Source organism: Oncorhynchus nerka, linkage group LG9b (assembly GCF_034236695.1).
Source record: "Oncorhynchus nerka isolate Pitt River linkage group LG9b, Oner_Uvic_2.0, whole genome shotgun sequence".
In the NCBI taxonomy this organism is placed as follows: Eukaryota; Metazoa; Chordata; class Actinopteri; order Salmoniformes; family Salmonidae; genus Oncorhynchus; species Oncorhynchus nerka.
In genome coordinates, this window is record NC_088424.1 from 29,594,302 (window position 1) to 29,611,331 (window position 17,030).

The 17,030-nt window shown below is 42.3% G+C and overlaps 1 protein-coding gene across 1 annotated transcript in view; it reads right to left on the bottom strand.

Annotated features, from left to right (window-relative positions):
• wnt3a (wingless-type MMTV integration site family, member 3A) overlaps positions 1-16,230 on the bottom strand; it is a 40,461-nt gene extending 24,231 nt beyond the window's left edge. Inside the window, exons 1-2 of the mRNA XM_029641909.2 lie at positions 16,006-16,230; positions 6,676-6,914 (exon numbers count right to left, since the gene is read on the bottom strand). Coding sequence (XP_029497769.2) covers positions 6,676-6,914; positions 16,006-16,100 — 334 coding nt within the window. The 5' untranslated portion in view covers positions 16,101-16,230. The remainder of the gene's footprint in view (positions 1-6,675; positions 6,915-16,005) is intronic.
• Between the last annotated feature and the right edge of the window lie 800 nt (positions 16,231-17,030).

Here is a 17,030-nt window from a genome sequence, read left to right on the forward strand (position 1 = left end):
TCTTTTAGCAGGACTGTACTCCTTTAGCAGGACTGTACTCCTTTAGCAGGACTGTACCAAGCACTATTAGCAGGACTGTACTCCTTTAGCAGGACTGTACCAAGCACTATTAGCAGGACTGTATTCCTTTAGCAGGATAGTACCAAGCACTATTAGCAGGACTGTACTCCCTTAGCAGGATTGTACCAAGCACTATTAGCAGGACTGTACCAAGCACTATTAGCAGGCCTGTACTCCCTTAGCAGGACTGTACCAAGCACTATTAGCAGGATTTTACTCCCTTAGCAGGACTGTACCAAGCACTATTAGCAGGACTGTACTCCCTTAGCAGGACTGTACCAAGCACTACTAGCAGGATTTTACTCCCTTAGCAGGACTGTACCAAGCACTATTAGCAGGACTGTACTCCCTTGGCAGGACTGTACTCCCTTAGCAGGACTGTACTCCGTTAGCAGGACTGTACTCCCTTAGCAGGACTGTACTCCCTTAGCAGGACTGTACCAAGCACTATTAGCAGGACTGTACTCCCTTAGCAGGACTGTACCAAGCACTATTAGCAGGACTGTACTCCCTTAGCAGGATTGTACAAAGCACTATTAGCAGGACTGTACTCCCTTAGCAGGACTGTACCAAGCACTATTAGCAGGACTGTACCAAGCACTATTAGCAGGACTGTACCAAGCACTATTAGCAGGACTGTACCAAGCACTATTAGCAGGACTGTACTCCTTTAGCAGGACTGTACACCGTTAACAGGGTTGTACCAAGCACTATTAGCAGGACTGTACTCCCTTGGCAGGACTGTACTCCCTTAGCAGGACTGTACTCCCTTGGCAGGACTGTTCTCCCTTAGCAGGACTGTACTCCCTTAGAAGGACTGTACTCCCTTGGCAGGACTGTACTCCCTTAGCAGGACTGTACTCCCTTGGCAGGACTGTTCTCCCTTAGCAGGACTGTACTCCCTTAGCAGGACTGTACTCCCTTGGCAGGACTGTACTCCCTTGGAAGGACTGTACTCCCTTAGCAGGACTGTACTCCCTTAGCAGGACTGTACTCCCTTAGCAGGACTGTACTCCGTTAGCAGGACTGTACCAAGTTGAACCCCATCAGAAAATGCCTTCCTTCCTTTGAAACAGATAGAATTTGACTAATGTCAGCTCATTTAATTTTGACCCTGAAGCAGTCACTAGGTGGTGGTTGGTAGTCGGAGGTGTGAATGGTCTAAAGCTTGAGAGGGCGCCACTTCTACTTCAATTTAAAACCACTGAGTCTTCCACTTTTATTATCAGGAAGCCAATAAACCGTGGGGCAAACCCTTGTGGCTAACTGACAAGGATTCCGCAGAGCAAATAAAGGGGAAGGGAGAAATGGAGGGATGATGGAAAATAAGATTATCTAGGGACAAGATGAGAAAAACATTGGTGGTGGTTTCCACTAGTTACCACAGACACAACGTCAAAATTGGCTATATCGTAAATATTCATGAAAACAAAAACAAGGTTAGCAGTGTGGTTAAGGTTAGCTTTAAAATCACATTTTAAGAAGATCCATTTAAGAAATAGGTGGGGTTTATGACTGTGATAACTAGTGATGACTGTGGGTGGTGGCTGGGACAGACCAGGGCTTACCTGGGAAAAGAATGTGTCGGGGGGTGCCTAGTCTAAGTGGACTGATTGTTTGTGACATTGCCCCCCCCACCCTACTTTGCCGGACCCTGGCATGGCAAGTGGTCCCTACGACCTGCTGGGGGGCTGAATCCCCTATTGTGTTGCCACTGTCACACTGCGTTAGCCCCACAATGGCCCCAGATATTTTATATGAAATCTGCCCTTGCCAGTGATTAGTGGGGACCAAGTTAAGTCATAGCAACAGAGAACTATGCGTTGTCCAGACCCCGCATGTCGGCAGACTGGGAAATCCCTATTCAAATGGTTTAATAAAACAATCTAAAGGGCGTGTGAATGGGGAAAAGCGCTTTCTCTCCCGGCTTAATCTCATGGTTGCGGAGATATTGTGCTTCGAGCAGCGCCCAGTGGGGAGCGGAGCTAAGGTCCCCCATCAACTCCATTTACCACACCCCTTCTTTCTTTCTTAGCCAGAGTTAATGATATACCGGTGCACTAACCTCACCTCCCCCAGCATGGAGAAACATGCACTTTATGAAAAGCAGGGTCCTCTTAGCACATCCTAAATTGTAACACTTTCTCATCCTGAGGTCAGGGGTCGTAACCTGAATTCAGTGAATGGCCTTTTCCCTGTTTGATTTAGTTTAGGCATGAAGTAACAAGGAGAAAAACATACAGTGCATATAGAATATACCTAGATTATAGAAGCAGATGCACTGCCTTTATGTATATCTTCCATGTATTTTCCATCTAAGACATTTATCAGGGTTATTGTGGGTATATCAGTCCCTAAAGCAAGTACAAACATCCTGATTTCCCAAGCCTTGTGGCTATGGTTGTCCAGTTGCACATTATTCTCAATAGTATTGCAGTACAATAAAGTCAAAACTGCGAAGCTGTGAGACCACATGAACAAAACTACTGTAGCTGAACTATAATTCACTATCGGGACAATGCCACAGACTATTGATCAAACTCATTGTAAGCACACGTGTCCCTATCATATCCACTTTTACATAATGGAGACCTATTGTATCAGAGACACATCCTTTTCACCCATTTAATCCACTGGGGTGACTAACAGTGCATGTTTATACCTGTGAAACAGAGCTTTTGTGTCTGGGTTCGTGTGACTGTCTGTCCAGTCCACTCTCGTTGGCATTCCCTGTTCTAAGCATTTCTATGACTCACACTAGGCTAGGGTTTGGCTGCAGCCCTGCTGCAATGTCCTATACTCCTCCTACTCTGCCAAGTGTGCCGAGCGAGCTCCCCAAAGCACACCCTGTCCGAGTCCGACACACACACATTTGTTTTACTATCCTTGTGGAGACCAAACAATTGATACCCATTCAAAATCCTATTTTCCATAACCCGTAACCCTTAACTTAGCCTAACCTTTACCCCAAACCCCTAACCCAAATCCTAACTCCTAACCCTAACACCTAACCCTAATTCTAACCCTAATCCTAAATGTAACCGTAACGCTAAACCTAACTCTAAAAAAAACGCTAAACCTAGCCTTTTTCCTTGTGGGGACTGGCAAAATGTCCCCACTTGTCAAAATGTTCCTTGATTTACTATCCTTGTGAGGACTTTTCACACACTGAGAACACCTGCACAGTCTGCCTTCCCTTTCATCACAGGCAGATTCCAGCGGTGCATGTTTTGACACTGGTTAATGTAAATTAATGAGTGCTGACGCAGACATAGCCTGGAGGTATGCTAGGCACTGTGAGGGGGGCAGGGCAGGAGAGAGAGAGAGACGGAGACAGAGAGCGAGACACAGAGATAGAGACAGAGAGAGAGAGCGCGAGTGTGAGCGAGAGTGAGCGAGAGAGAGAGAGTGACAGAGACAGAGAAAGAGTGAGCAAGAGAGAGAGAGAGAGAGAGAGAGAGAGAGAGAGAGTGAGCGAGAGAAATAGAAAGAGACAGAGACAGAGACAGAGAGAGAGAGAGAGAGAAATAGCGAGCGAGAGACAAAGAGAGAGAGCATAAGAGATAGACAGAGAGAAAGAGAGAGCGAGAGACAGAGAGAGAGAGCGAGAGAGTGAGACAGAGAGAGAGAGAGAGAGAGAGAGAGAGAGAGAGACAGAGACAGAGAGAGAGAGAGAGAGCGAGAGAGTGAGAGAGAGACAGAGAGAGCAAAAGAGAGAGCGAGAAGGTGAGAGAGAGACAGAGAGAGAGAGAGAGACAGAGACAGAGAGAGAGAGAGAGAGAGAGAGAGACAGAGAGAGAGAGAGAGAGCGAGAGAGTGAGCGAGAGAGAGAGAGAGAGAGACAGAGAGAGCAAAAGAGAGAGCGAGAAGGTGAGAGAGAGACAGAGAGAGAGAGAGAGACAGAGACAGAGACAGAGAGAGAGAGAGAGAGACAGAGAGAGAGAGAGAGAGAGAGAGAGAGAGAGAGAGAGAGAGAGATCAGGAGGATCACTGGCTGCCCATATTCTCTGTCATGCTTATCGGATATGGACGGTTCCACATGTATTCAAGTAAACAAATCATGGAAAAACCTTGTAGATGCAAAATCTTTGTAGATGTTAATACTACGTAGAAATCTTGCATAACACAACATCTGCATGATACTGTTTGTTTGATGTGTACTGAATAAAGAGAGAGATAGTGTGAGTGAGAGAGGGCATGATCAGTACAACAGGTTGTTGCCAGAACCTGCAACAAAATGTTTCAAAATCCAAACATGTTTTCCACTTAATGTTTCAAGGCATTCTATAACCTGTGTGCATATTTAAATAACTTTATCCTCTGTCAAGTCCATTATATATCGCAAATTATTGCCTTCATTCATCCTTTTCCTACCTAGTGATGGTGTATACAGTAGGTTAGGTATCTGAAGGAACAAACTTGAGCCCTGATCTTTACTCATCTTTGCTTGTTAGATGTTCAGGGAGACGTCTGCCAATGAGCTGGTTAGGACAAGGTATTGGCAATAGTAGACTAACTACTGTAACAGATAGGTGCAAAGCTTTTGAGGCCTACTGTTCCTTTCAGCTTTTCTCCCACTAAAAAGGCCTGAGGAGGAAACAAACACACATCCATCTGCACGGCTGACAAACAGAACAGACACTGGCCGTGCCGGGGGACAATGGCCCAGAATCCAAAGACAAATACAAGCATCAATCAAAGCAAATGAAATGAGAAACTTCTCCCCTATCAAAAGGCCCTGAGCCCCCGCCAGTCACTCTCCCCGGACCCTGACAAAGACACTTAATCCAACCACTTTGACCTCTCACGTTATTAAGGGCTTCACTGACCTTAATCCAATCAAAATGATTTACTAAAGCCCCCCCCAGCCCAAAACCCAAGAGTAGCCTGGCCCGGCCGCCTGCCTCCCCGCCTCCCCTTTCCACACAGTGGCCCTGCAATATAGACAAGGAGGGAGAGAAGCCATGGGGAGATGTGGAGGTATTTACACCACAATGGGGCCAGGGACTGTGAACCCCTATCATTACCCACCTACTTGAGCTCAAGCCTTCTCTATCAATGGAACAACTGGCTCAAGAGTTTATTAAAAGCAATTGCCCCAACTAACCCCACCTCCCACTATAGTAAACATCAGTCTTTTCCAGACCCAGTTGACAGGTTTAGACCCCCTCCCTCTTTTTCCTCCTCCCCCCTCTCTTTTCCATCACCCCTCCATGCTCCTCTCACCTCATCTCTCTATCCCTGACTACTGGCAACAATCCTGGGGTCACGGTGCAAACATGTGCAGACAGAAAAAAACACTAACTTCATGATATCACAGCTGAATGATACAGCTACAAAAATGTTTTTGTAAAATATGGGTTATTCATTGGTTAACTTCATATCAAATAGAATTTTGAATTTAATGTAAGTTATCTGTCTTTATCCTTATTTTACACTCCTCACATTGAAGGGGGGGGCTTAAAGGGGATTCCCTTCTAGAGAAAATCCCAACAAAAGACAACGTTCTCCACCCAAAGTGTATACACACATCATTTCATCGGTTTACACTGCTCATAGCTGAAGGAGTCTCTCAAGTCTATTTGAACAAGGATTTTAAGTGCATATGATACACACACACACACACACACACACACACACACACACACACACACACACACACACACACACACACACACACACACACACACACACACACACACACACACACTGCAGCAGAATGGAGTAACAACTTTTCTTGCTTGTTTAACTACATGATAACAACAACTAACAACATAATGCTCTTAAACTCTCTGAATATCAACACAGGTGGCAGCCTTCAGTAAAGTGAGTGATAGAGGTTCAGTTGAGACAGGGTTAGCTATCATTTGTCATTTGACATGCCAAGCATAACCAACATTGACAGACAAGGAAATTATTATAGTACACTAGTATTCTTCCAAGAACATGGGAACAGGTAGCTATGGGGAAAACACTCACTTCAAGGTATTCAAGTCATGCAGTTCATGCAATTTGGTTGCCACCTGTGCTGTACAGCACAAAGAAAGTTATTTCCAATGTAGCCAAGTCCCTCAACAATTCAACTGGTTTTAGACATGATTCTCACAGTTAAGTGTTATTAAATGTAGATTGTAGGCACGTCACCCACAGCCTTCCTGTTCTGGAGATGAGTAGCCCACTCAGTAGGAATAATACCATTGGGCAAGGCTGCACTGTTTTATTACAGTGCCTTTTCCTCTCAAGATATGTTCTTACATTTGTCCAGCCCTGGTCCAAAGATGGCTAGCTTGCACTGTTTTCTGAGTGTAACCTGTGTTGTCTTTTAGGGGTATTACGGTATGTTACCTTTGTCAAGCACTGGTCCAAAGATGGCTAGCTTGCACTGTTTTATGAGTGTAACCTGTGTTGTCTTTTAGGGGTATTACAGTATGTTACCTTTGTCAAGCACTGGTCCAAAGATGGCTAGCTTGCACTGTTTTATGAGTGTAACCTGTGTTGTCTTTTAGGGGTATTACGGTATGTTACCTTTGTCAAGCACTGGTCCAAAGATGGCTAGCTTGCACTGTTTTATGAGTGTAACCTGTGTTGTCTTTTAGGGGTATTACGGTATGTTACCTTTGTCAAGCACTGGTCCAAAGATGGCCTTGTCGTTGATGGTGGTACAGTTCCAGCGGCGGCCCCTGAATTGGTGCTGGCACTCCTGGATGCCGATCTTCACCCCCTCGGCCACACTAGGCATGATCTCCACGTAGTTTCGGCAGAATCGCAGCTGTTTGGGCACCAGGCCAGGGATGGAGCCACACAGGATGGGCTGGGAGCCCAGGGACGAGTACTGGTGGCCCACCGCTAGGGACCTGCATGGGGGAGACAGGAGGCGGGTTAGTGCCATGATATACTGAGTGTGTGTTTCTCTCTCTATCTCTGTTTGCGCGTGTATGCAGTGTGTATGTGCAGTGTGTGTGCGTGTGTATCCAGCATGGTCTCATAGACTAGATGTAACATACAAAATGTAAACCCATGGATGGGTGGGCATATAATGCGAAAATCTAGGATCTAGTTCGAATCTCATCATGGACAACTTTAGCATTTTAGCTAATTAGCAACTTTTCAACTACTTACTACTTTTTAGCGATTTTGCAACTACTTAGCATGTTAGCTAACCATAGCCTTAACCCTTTTAGCTAACCCTTCTCCTAACCCTAACCTTAACACTTTTAGCTAATCCTTCCCATAACCCTAACTTTAACTCGTTAACCTAATTCCTAAGCTTAACCCTAACCTTACACTAACCCCTAGCCAAGCTAACGTTAGCCAGCTAGCCACCTACCTAGAATTTGTTGCATATAATACGTTTGGCAAATTTGTAACATATAATACGAATTGTATTTCATAACATATCATACGAGATGGTTGATAGACATCCACAAATTAATACATACCATATGAAACTAAACATATAATACTAAATGGAGTGTTACAGAATAATATGAAATGCTCTGAGACCAGGTTGGTGTATCAGATGCTACCATTAAGCATCCATGCCTTATCCCTGCATCTATCCCCTCTGTAACCACCTGGCCTTTGTGTGGATTTAAAACAGTCTCAATCCTATACTCCAGAGGTAACAAAGCAGGGCCATGGGGAAAGATGAAAGTCCCCAGTGAACCCCAAGTGGTTCATAGACCTCTAGGTTGAGAACTTTGAAACGACACCTTGTTATTACAGAGAACCACAACCTTTTTTTATTTACCCTTGGCTTAGGGTAATGAGAGTGCAAATGTACACTGGGACTTCAGAGGTATGTATTAATTATATATCCATCCATCCTCATCGTCCCCTCCCTTTGAGGATGGGGATTCTGGGTTGCAACAAGTGCAAACTTGATTGTTCCCTGATTATATCTTTCTCGCTGTGTTTTTGTGTGTGTCTCAATTGAGGTGTTTACATCGCTCATAACCATCGAACCGTGACAACTAGTCCCCTGCTGTGTCATCTCGTGTTATGTCATCCTAGTACTTTTGTAGAAGACTTTTCAACAGCATGCTGTAATTGTTTGATCTAAAGAAGGTAGGAAAGGCACCAGTCAATCTGGCTCCAGTCAGTTTGCATTTCCACTGTTTTGTACAGTGGCCATGAAATTAGATCAATTTATGGCCGCTATATTCTAACAGCAGCATATTAACTTTATTGTCCCCAAGGCGGCCATTGTTTAGGACACAGTTCCATTATCCATACCACAATATGGCCGTTTAGTTGATATCCTACTGTACTCATGTATTATTACAGTATATTAAGAAGATATACTCAGACCACTCTCATGACACTTCCACATGAAGCTTGTTACATACAGTATGTGTCCTTCACTCCTCACTCACAGTTTCTCTGCTCTGCTCTGCTCTGCTCCTCTCATCCCATCACTCTGTTTTGATCTAGCCACCATGTTCCATTTATATCCATTCATCCTCTTCCACCGTACTAGAGTGGGTGAGTTGGGGTTAATTCCATTTAAATTACTATCCAATCTTGTCAGCTCAGGTAGATACAGCTCATAGATGTGCTGGGTTTGGACAAACCTCATTCTATGAATGGGATTGTTATATTAATCAATTCACCATGAATATAAACATATTATGTAACGGCCATAACATAACATTTGATTTAATAGCTGACTTCCTATTGTCATTGGCAAGGTAACTGCCGCATAGTAGCAACAAGTGACTTCTTGGCACACCATTCAACAGCTCCTTCTGCAGTAACATCAGTCGACACTAAGGCTGCTATTGATGACAGTAATCTGGTGATCCAAGTCTGAGTGATCTGGCCATAATGACAGAGGCTGACAGTGCAGTGTTTGTTTGCATAGCGACCTGCTCCAACCACCAACAGTAGAACAAGGGAATTTTGGACAAAAAGAGGTGGACAAAAAGAAGATCAAGTAGATAGAAGAGATCTACTTGATCCACCCACTGTTTTGCTTCTCCAACAGTAGCCTTAGAGTGAGAGCAGGTGGAAGCAGGCAGGTCTTGTGCAGCTCAATTAGCTCACTAACTGTTGACCTGTGCAACGATGTTTAAGAAGTAATCACTCTGTGATCACAAGAACAAGATAACCACACAGAGACAAAGTTCCACCCCCAGGCACATCTAAATTACACCCACATTTTTTTTTAAATAAAAAATGACCGCATTATCCTACACTGAGAGGTCCTGGTCGTCCCTGAGAAACACACTGACCTCGTGTACCATATGTATGCATCGCAAATCAACAGTCACAAAGATAATATATTGTTTGCTCTAAGCCCTGGGGCGGCAGGGTAGCCTAGTGGTTAGAGCGTTGGACTAGGTTGCAAGTTCAAATCCCCGAGCTGACAAGGTACAAATCTGTCGTTCTGCCCCTGAACAGGCAGTTAACCCACTGTTCCTAGGCCGTCATTGAAAATAAGAATTTGTTCTTAACTGACTTGCCTAGTAAAATAAAGGTAAAATAAAAAAAAATAAAAAACAAATGAAGCTCAACTGAATACATCTAGTCCCATGCGTCTGCTTTCACCTCTTGTCTTTAGTCTACATACCTCAATGGGTTACCTAATAGGTGTAGCCATTTAGTACTTTCCAAAGTATATCCCTGAGCAAATGGCGGAGCAATGTGTCATGCTCACTTTAAAGGGTTTCTCATATTATTTTCTTTGACTCTTAGACATGACTAGACCTCTGGTTAATCATATATGAGAAATACAAAAAGAAAGACAGGGAGAAACAGGTTTTAAAAGTGTCTGTGAGGAAATCACATCCTCATGGCCTGCATTTTGTCTGCGATAAATATGAATGAAAGCAAGAGCATCAGTAAACAAGGAAACTCCTATTACAAAATGACCTCTCTTTGGCCCCTTGTCAATCCGCATCCTGAGGTGCTGAGCAGAGCAGAGCATAGCACACCTCTTACAACAGAAACCTGAGTCCACATCACAACGTACCTCAGACACTTGCCCCTAATACACATAGAGTAGAAATGTGAAGACTGAACCATGCCAAGTGGAACCAGCAACACAAGTACAACTCCCTCTGCAAGTGTGAGCAGATAGGATCTTGTCTAGGGGAAGACAGAAGGTGGAAGAAGGGAAAACAAATGGCACAGCTTTTAATTTGACCTGTAGACGTTCTATTCTGCCAGGAAGAACTCATGAATGTTTCTCTGGGTGTTGAGTGAGGTCAGCAGGTGTAAGAAAACAAACAAAGGCAGGATTCCAAACTGTTTGACTAGCTTGCTACACTGATACTCTGCTACTGTATGTGGTTTTATTTCACCGTTGTGCTGCACTTATTGTTGTATTGCTTTATGCAGTTCCCCACACCTGTTGATTGTGGTTATATACACTACCGGTCAAACGTTTTAGAACACCTACTCATTCAAGGGTTTTTCTTTATTTTTACTATTTTCTACATTGTAGAATAATAGTTACGACATCAACACCACAAACACATATGGAATCATGTAGTTACCAAACAAGTGTTAAACAAATCAAAATATATTTTATATTTGAGATTCTTCAAATAGCCACCCTTTGCCTTGATGACAGATTTGCACACTCTTGGCATTCTCTCAACCAGCTTCACCTGGAATGCTTTTCCAACAGTCTTGAAGGAGTTCCCACATATGCTGAGCATCTCAATTTGGTTGAGGTCAGGGGATTGTGGAAGCAAGGTCACCTGATGCAGCACTCCATCACCCTCCTTCTTGGTAAAATAGCCCTTACACAGTCTGGCGGTGTGTTAGATTATTGTCCTGTTGAAAAACAAATAATAGTCCCACTAAGCCCAAACCAGATGGGATGACATATCGCTGCAGAATGCTGTGGTAGCCATGCTTGTTATGTGTGCCTTGAATTCTAAATAAATTACTGACAATGTCACCAGCAAAGCCCCTCCACACCATCACACCTCCTCATCCACGCTTCACGGTGGGAACCACACATGTGGAGATCATCTGTTCATCTACTCTGTGCCTCACAGTCATAAAGACACGGCGGTTAGAATCAAAAATCAACAATTTGCACTCAGACCAAAGGACTGATTTCCACTGGTCTAATGTCCATTTCTTGTGTTTTTTGGCCAAAGCAAGTCTCTTCTTATTATTGGTGTCTTTTAGCAGTGGTTTCTTTGCAGCAATTCGACCAAGAAGGCCTGATTCATGCAGTCTCCTCTGAACAGCTGATGTTGAGATGTGTCTGTTATTGAACTCGGTGAAGCATTTATTTTGGCTGCAATTTCTGAAGCTGGTAACTCTAATGAACTTATCCTCTGCAGCAGAGGTAACTCTGGGTCTTCATTTCCTGACTGACCTTCATGTCATAAATCAATGATGGACTGTCGTTTCTCTTTGCTTATCTCAAATATAAAATATTCTGATTTGTTTATTTTTTGGGGGTTACGACATGATTCCATATGTGCTATTTCATAGTTTTGATGTCTTCACTATTATTCTACAATGTAGAAAATAGTAAAAATAAAGAAAAAGCCTTGAGTAGGTGTTCTGAAAATGTTGACCGGTAAAGTGTACATTTTTAGGTGTGACCTGTTGATTCTCATTTATGCGAAATTCATGTTTGACCATGTATGAGCTGACTAAACCTAGTAGTGTATGGGAGTGTACGCTGTAGAACATATGATTTGATCAATACAAGCCAGACAGACAGACAGAGAGATAGACAGAACCTGCCTGGACACATAGTCATACGTCTCAAGACGTCCCATACAGGCTGAGTGATGCAGGTCACCTCTATGCCTGTAAGGAAGCAGGAGGAGAAGAAGTGGCAACGCTTCAACAGAATATGATTCATGGATTTGTTACAGAGGTAGACTATAAAGGACATGGTGTAATTGAGTGCTAAAAAATACATATTTTACATGCTGTACAACTTCACTTCAGATATATGGAATTTGTGGTCTAAGGTTGAATGCAAACTGTTTGTATTTATTAGTGAATGGTTCCTCCTTGTAATTCATAGATCTAAAGTGAACATATTACAAAAGGTATTTTTGTTTCCTCATAGGTAAATAATGCATCATGTGTCTGATATCGCATTCCTTACCACTTGCCACTGAGCAGAAAAAACAAAACATTTCCTGTTGGTGATACACAAACTCAAACCAAATCAAGACCATTGAGGATTCATATAAACCAGACCTGTATCATCTCTATTAACAGTAGCTGCATGTTATAATCAGAAATACACACACAAGAGAAAATAATAGATATCATGTTTGATTCTAGTCTCAGTCAGTATAGATCTGTTCTCCTCTCACTGAAGTGTATCCAGCCTAGGTTAAATGCATATTTCAGCAAGCCCAAGCAGGGTACCGTAGAATTACCACTTTACTCTTGCAGGCCCCGGGGCTTTGGAGCCGACTTTGACATCAAGAGAGCATGTTTGGGAAAAGGAATGTGCGGCAAGCTTTCACCTCCAGGTATTTATCTTTTAAGGTGGTGTGGGGTGGGTGTGTGGCGGGTGCAGTCAGGCTGAGCTATGACAGGTCAGGGAGTTAGACAGACATGAACCTGCCTTGGTTGAGATCCACATCCTCCACCAATCCTCCACCATGATCCGCCTGCCACTGTACAGTATACACTCTTAGAAAAAAGGGTTCCAAAAGGGTTCTTTGGCTGTCCCCATAGGAGGTAGAAGCCTTTTGGTTCCAAGTAGAACCCTCAGTGGAAAGGATTCTACCTTGAACCCAAAAGGGTTCTACCTGGAACCAAAAAGGGTTCATCAAAGGGTTCTCCTATGGTGACAGCCAAAGAACCCTTTTAGGTTCTAGATAACACCCTTTTTTCTAAGAGTGTAGTTAAAGGTGAAATACCTCTGGTGGCCATTCCAATTCCAAGCGGCATTCAGGCACCAGCTTCCACCAACATACCTCCACAAAGCTACTTTTCATCATAATATTATCTGTCATTTATTGGATAGTTGACAGGTTATTTGCGAAAGTAAAGTCACGTTTGGTGAGAGGATCTAAAAAAATGCCTATTGTTCAACAGCATGGTGTTCAAATTGGATTGAATTATAGTACCATGAAACACGTTTCTATTTTAGCTTCTTATCTCACTCTTTAGGGAGGTATCTAGTTTCCATGAAGCCAGAATCAATCAAAACTCGATATTACGTAAACTATGCAGAGTTCAATGGTGACTTCACTTCAGCTCCTTATAGCCTGGTGCTGCAGCTCCAGCTGAGCTTTGTTTGAATTGGTAGGGGTGATACAATAAACACAGACAGACCTCAATGGCGTCTTTGGACACGCTCGCCTCTGTTTTGCTTCCGGCGTTGCACTCTTGCCCAGGCTGAATCAGTGCTCTGACCCACCCGCCAATAGCAAATCATAAACACACAAGTTGATGACAGAGGCTGGTTACTGTGACCAAATGGAAGCCTGCCTTCCATCCTCTTTGTCAGTCATCATGACTGGATCTGGTGTTTTGATACAATATTGGCCCCACAAAAAAGAAACAAAAAAGACAGTTCCTTTATGATCCAACAAGAGAGGGTGAATGATTGTGCACTGTGGGCTGTACCTCAAGAACATACTGTTTTGCATTGACATAAGTTATAACTCTGTTACTTTGATTCTGGAACCCAGCTGGTGGAACTTGGGGACCAACCCTCTCATTGAGTATCCCTAGCCACTCCCACTTAATTGATCTACGCTATTCTACTAGGCCACCTTGATTCAACATATCCAGGGCTTGATGATTAGCACTAGTTGAATCGGGTACTAGTACTGGTATAGATCAAATAGGGGAATGGCTAGTGCGGGGGCTACTGAAAGAGAGGTTTGGAAACCACAGAAGTAGACCATAGCCTTTAGGCTTCTCCCCTCAGAATGAACCTATCCTGATCCTGGCCAGTCTCAGAGCAGGAGTGCTGATTTAGGACTAGAGCCCACCACTGTTTATGCTGGATATCTGTCCAGCTGAGCGTGTAAGTAGATTAATAGGAGACCTATTAGCTTAATTAAGTGCAGGGACACAGCATCTTTAATATTTCATGGGAAACATTGATTTGAGGAAAGATGCCATTGTGTGATTGGTGAAATGTAAATCTGTAGTGAATTTCTTGGGGATGAGGATATCTGATCTAGGACTGTGTCTATACTGTAGCATCCCCTATCCTCCGGCTATAATGCCTCTGGGCTGCAGCATCTGACAAATGTCTCCCCTCTCAAGGGAAGAGGAGTTGTTCAAAAAGAGGGTTCCACTAGCCTTTCTACGAATTCCATCCTAAAGATGAATAAATGGAATTCCCATTCCTCCAATTTTCTATCCTTTTTCATCCCACTGTCACTAATTCATTCCTCTCCAATTGCACTCTTCCATCATTGTTTCTTTCTCAGTTTGATCAGCTGACTCAACCAGTTCACCCAGTGTTGTTGGCTCAAATCCCACTCTTTTCTTGCATCTATTTTTGTTGTTGTTTTTTCAACAGAGATCAATTAATGATCAATTGAAGCTCCTCTAATGACCTAAGGCAGTCCTACTTACATTATAAATGTCACCTTCAATCAAGATACTTTTATAGCATGCAATAAGCCTAAACAATAACTCAGAAAATAGTAAATATTTTGTGATGAGATGATACCAGGCAACTCTTACCTTTAAAATAAGACATTCGTTCAATTATGGATTATTTTCAATCAAAATGCAATTCCAGTTGAAAACCTTACATCCTCATTTCCATTGGTCTGTGAATGGACCATTGGGTTTAATTCCTTTCTCAACTGACCCCCAACTCAAGGCCTAAAGCCATCCCTCATTCTCATTAGGCCTTGCGAAAAATAATTTGACTGTTTGGGAAATGATCAACACCAGTCCATTAAGAAGACTAATAAATAACACGAATAAATAACAATTGCGTGTGTGTACCACCAAACAACATATGTTAGGCTGTAGTTTATGAAGCATCATTGAAAGCTCATTTCAATGATGAAGCCAGGATAATCAGTAGCTGAGGCTATACAAATAATTGTGGTATAGGGTTACACCACTCCATTGGATGACATAACGGATGGCCAATTTCAATTAAATACTGAGCTTTGGGAAATAATCAATATTCTCAATCGTGAAATTCGTGTATTCAATCAAATCTATATTATACATATCGAATAAAACATTGAGATTATTATGTCACTAAAATGTTGCGTTCAAACTTTGATTAAAATAATAACGCAAAAGAAAGTAAACTGAACGTGTTTTGTTGAATGATGATTTCACATTACTTTGTATTATTTATTATTATTATTGTTGTTGAATATTAGTATCATGAAACGAATAACCTTTCCGTTTCGCACCTCCCCTCTCATAAACGCATGTAATATTCAACAATAATAATAATATGAATAAATAATAATAAATCATTGAAATCATTCGGCTTACTTTCCTTCGCGTTATTATTTTAATCAGTATCTATCATCAGCGATCTCTTATCAAGTAGAATGCAGCATGACCTCTTTTTGGGGTAGTCAAAGCAAACTGAAACTAGTTTACACAAAAATCTCTTTGAATTCTATTTTGTATAACCAGTCTGGGTAAGTAGGCTATTCTTGTTTCCGCACTGCATGCGTTTTTAAATCAATAGCTTCAGTGACTCACGTGCTGTTTTTTCTTCATACAATTTCACTTGATTAGCTCTATAACCCATCTTCACGATTCTGTCTCTGCTGGTTAACGTCGATATCCACTGTCCGTTGACAGGGTCAATTAGACCGGTATGATAGCCTAGGACACAACTTAATTGCCGGGGCGCCCAGCATCGGAAACCACATGCTGATATTATTATTTCAAAAAAACTAACTGAAAGCAACAATAAACGAAAAAGTATATTGATGAAATAATAGGTCGTTATCATTTTTCAGAACATGTTCCAGTTAAAAGTAGAGTGAAGATAAAACTTACCACCAGATAGGATAACTTGGTATGGCATGCGTAAACCCACAAAGAAACAGGAAACATCCAAGGTATATCATCCTTAAAAAAGTTTCGCAAAACATCTTCACCACATACACGCGCGTTCATACGCGCGCACTCGGTTTTTCAATTAGAAAAAAAAAAAATCAATCTGTGCTGCTGACCAATATTTCTCACCTTGTCCTAAAAAATAATGATAGGCTAGAGAAACAATATTTTGCGACTAGTCATGGCAGAAGGGAGCCAAATATAAAAAGTTAAAAGCAGCTTGCTTTTAGGACCCAATCAGCAGGTATTGCCAAAGGGGAAATTCTGGTCATGCGAACGGGCTATCCCTGAGTCAGTCAGGCTGAACGCAAACACAAGAATGAGCTAATTTGAAGAAGATAGTGTTTTAGTGCTCATTGAGACATGGTCGCATTGGCATGCTGTGTGTGATATATAATGTTGTTTAAAGGAGAAGAGGGAGGGTCCGCGGTCTTTTAAATAGACATCGAACCCCCGTGGATTGGGTAGCTATAACAACCTGTCCGGATTTCACTCCCTGGTTTGAAGCTGCTAAAATGCAGAAATAGATATGTGTGAATTGCTTGAGCCCCGCTATTCAGTTTTCTAATCCTTCATTTGTCCCCTGTATTCCATCATGGATACATCTACATTCCCCTGAAAAGTTATTTTGTAAGTGATGAGCTGAGTAGTAAATACATGGAGCTTTAACTTGCAGATATAGTTATACGTTGGGCTACTTTAGAAGTACTGACATATGCATGATCCTGATAATGGTCCTTATTATATTATACCCATTCAGATAGCCTAGCTATATTCACTTTCACATATTGCCTTAATTATTGATGCCATTTGTCTAATTTATATGACAAAATTATAGGCATACAAGAGTGAAATTCATGTCGAATGTCCAAATAGCATCATAAAACATCTGCAAACGAGTAAAATATAATCTGGAATCAAATATTGTTCAGCCTATACACAGATTACAATACGATTTTTTTTTA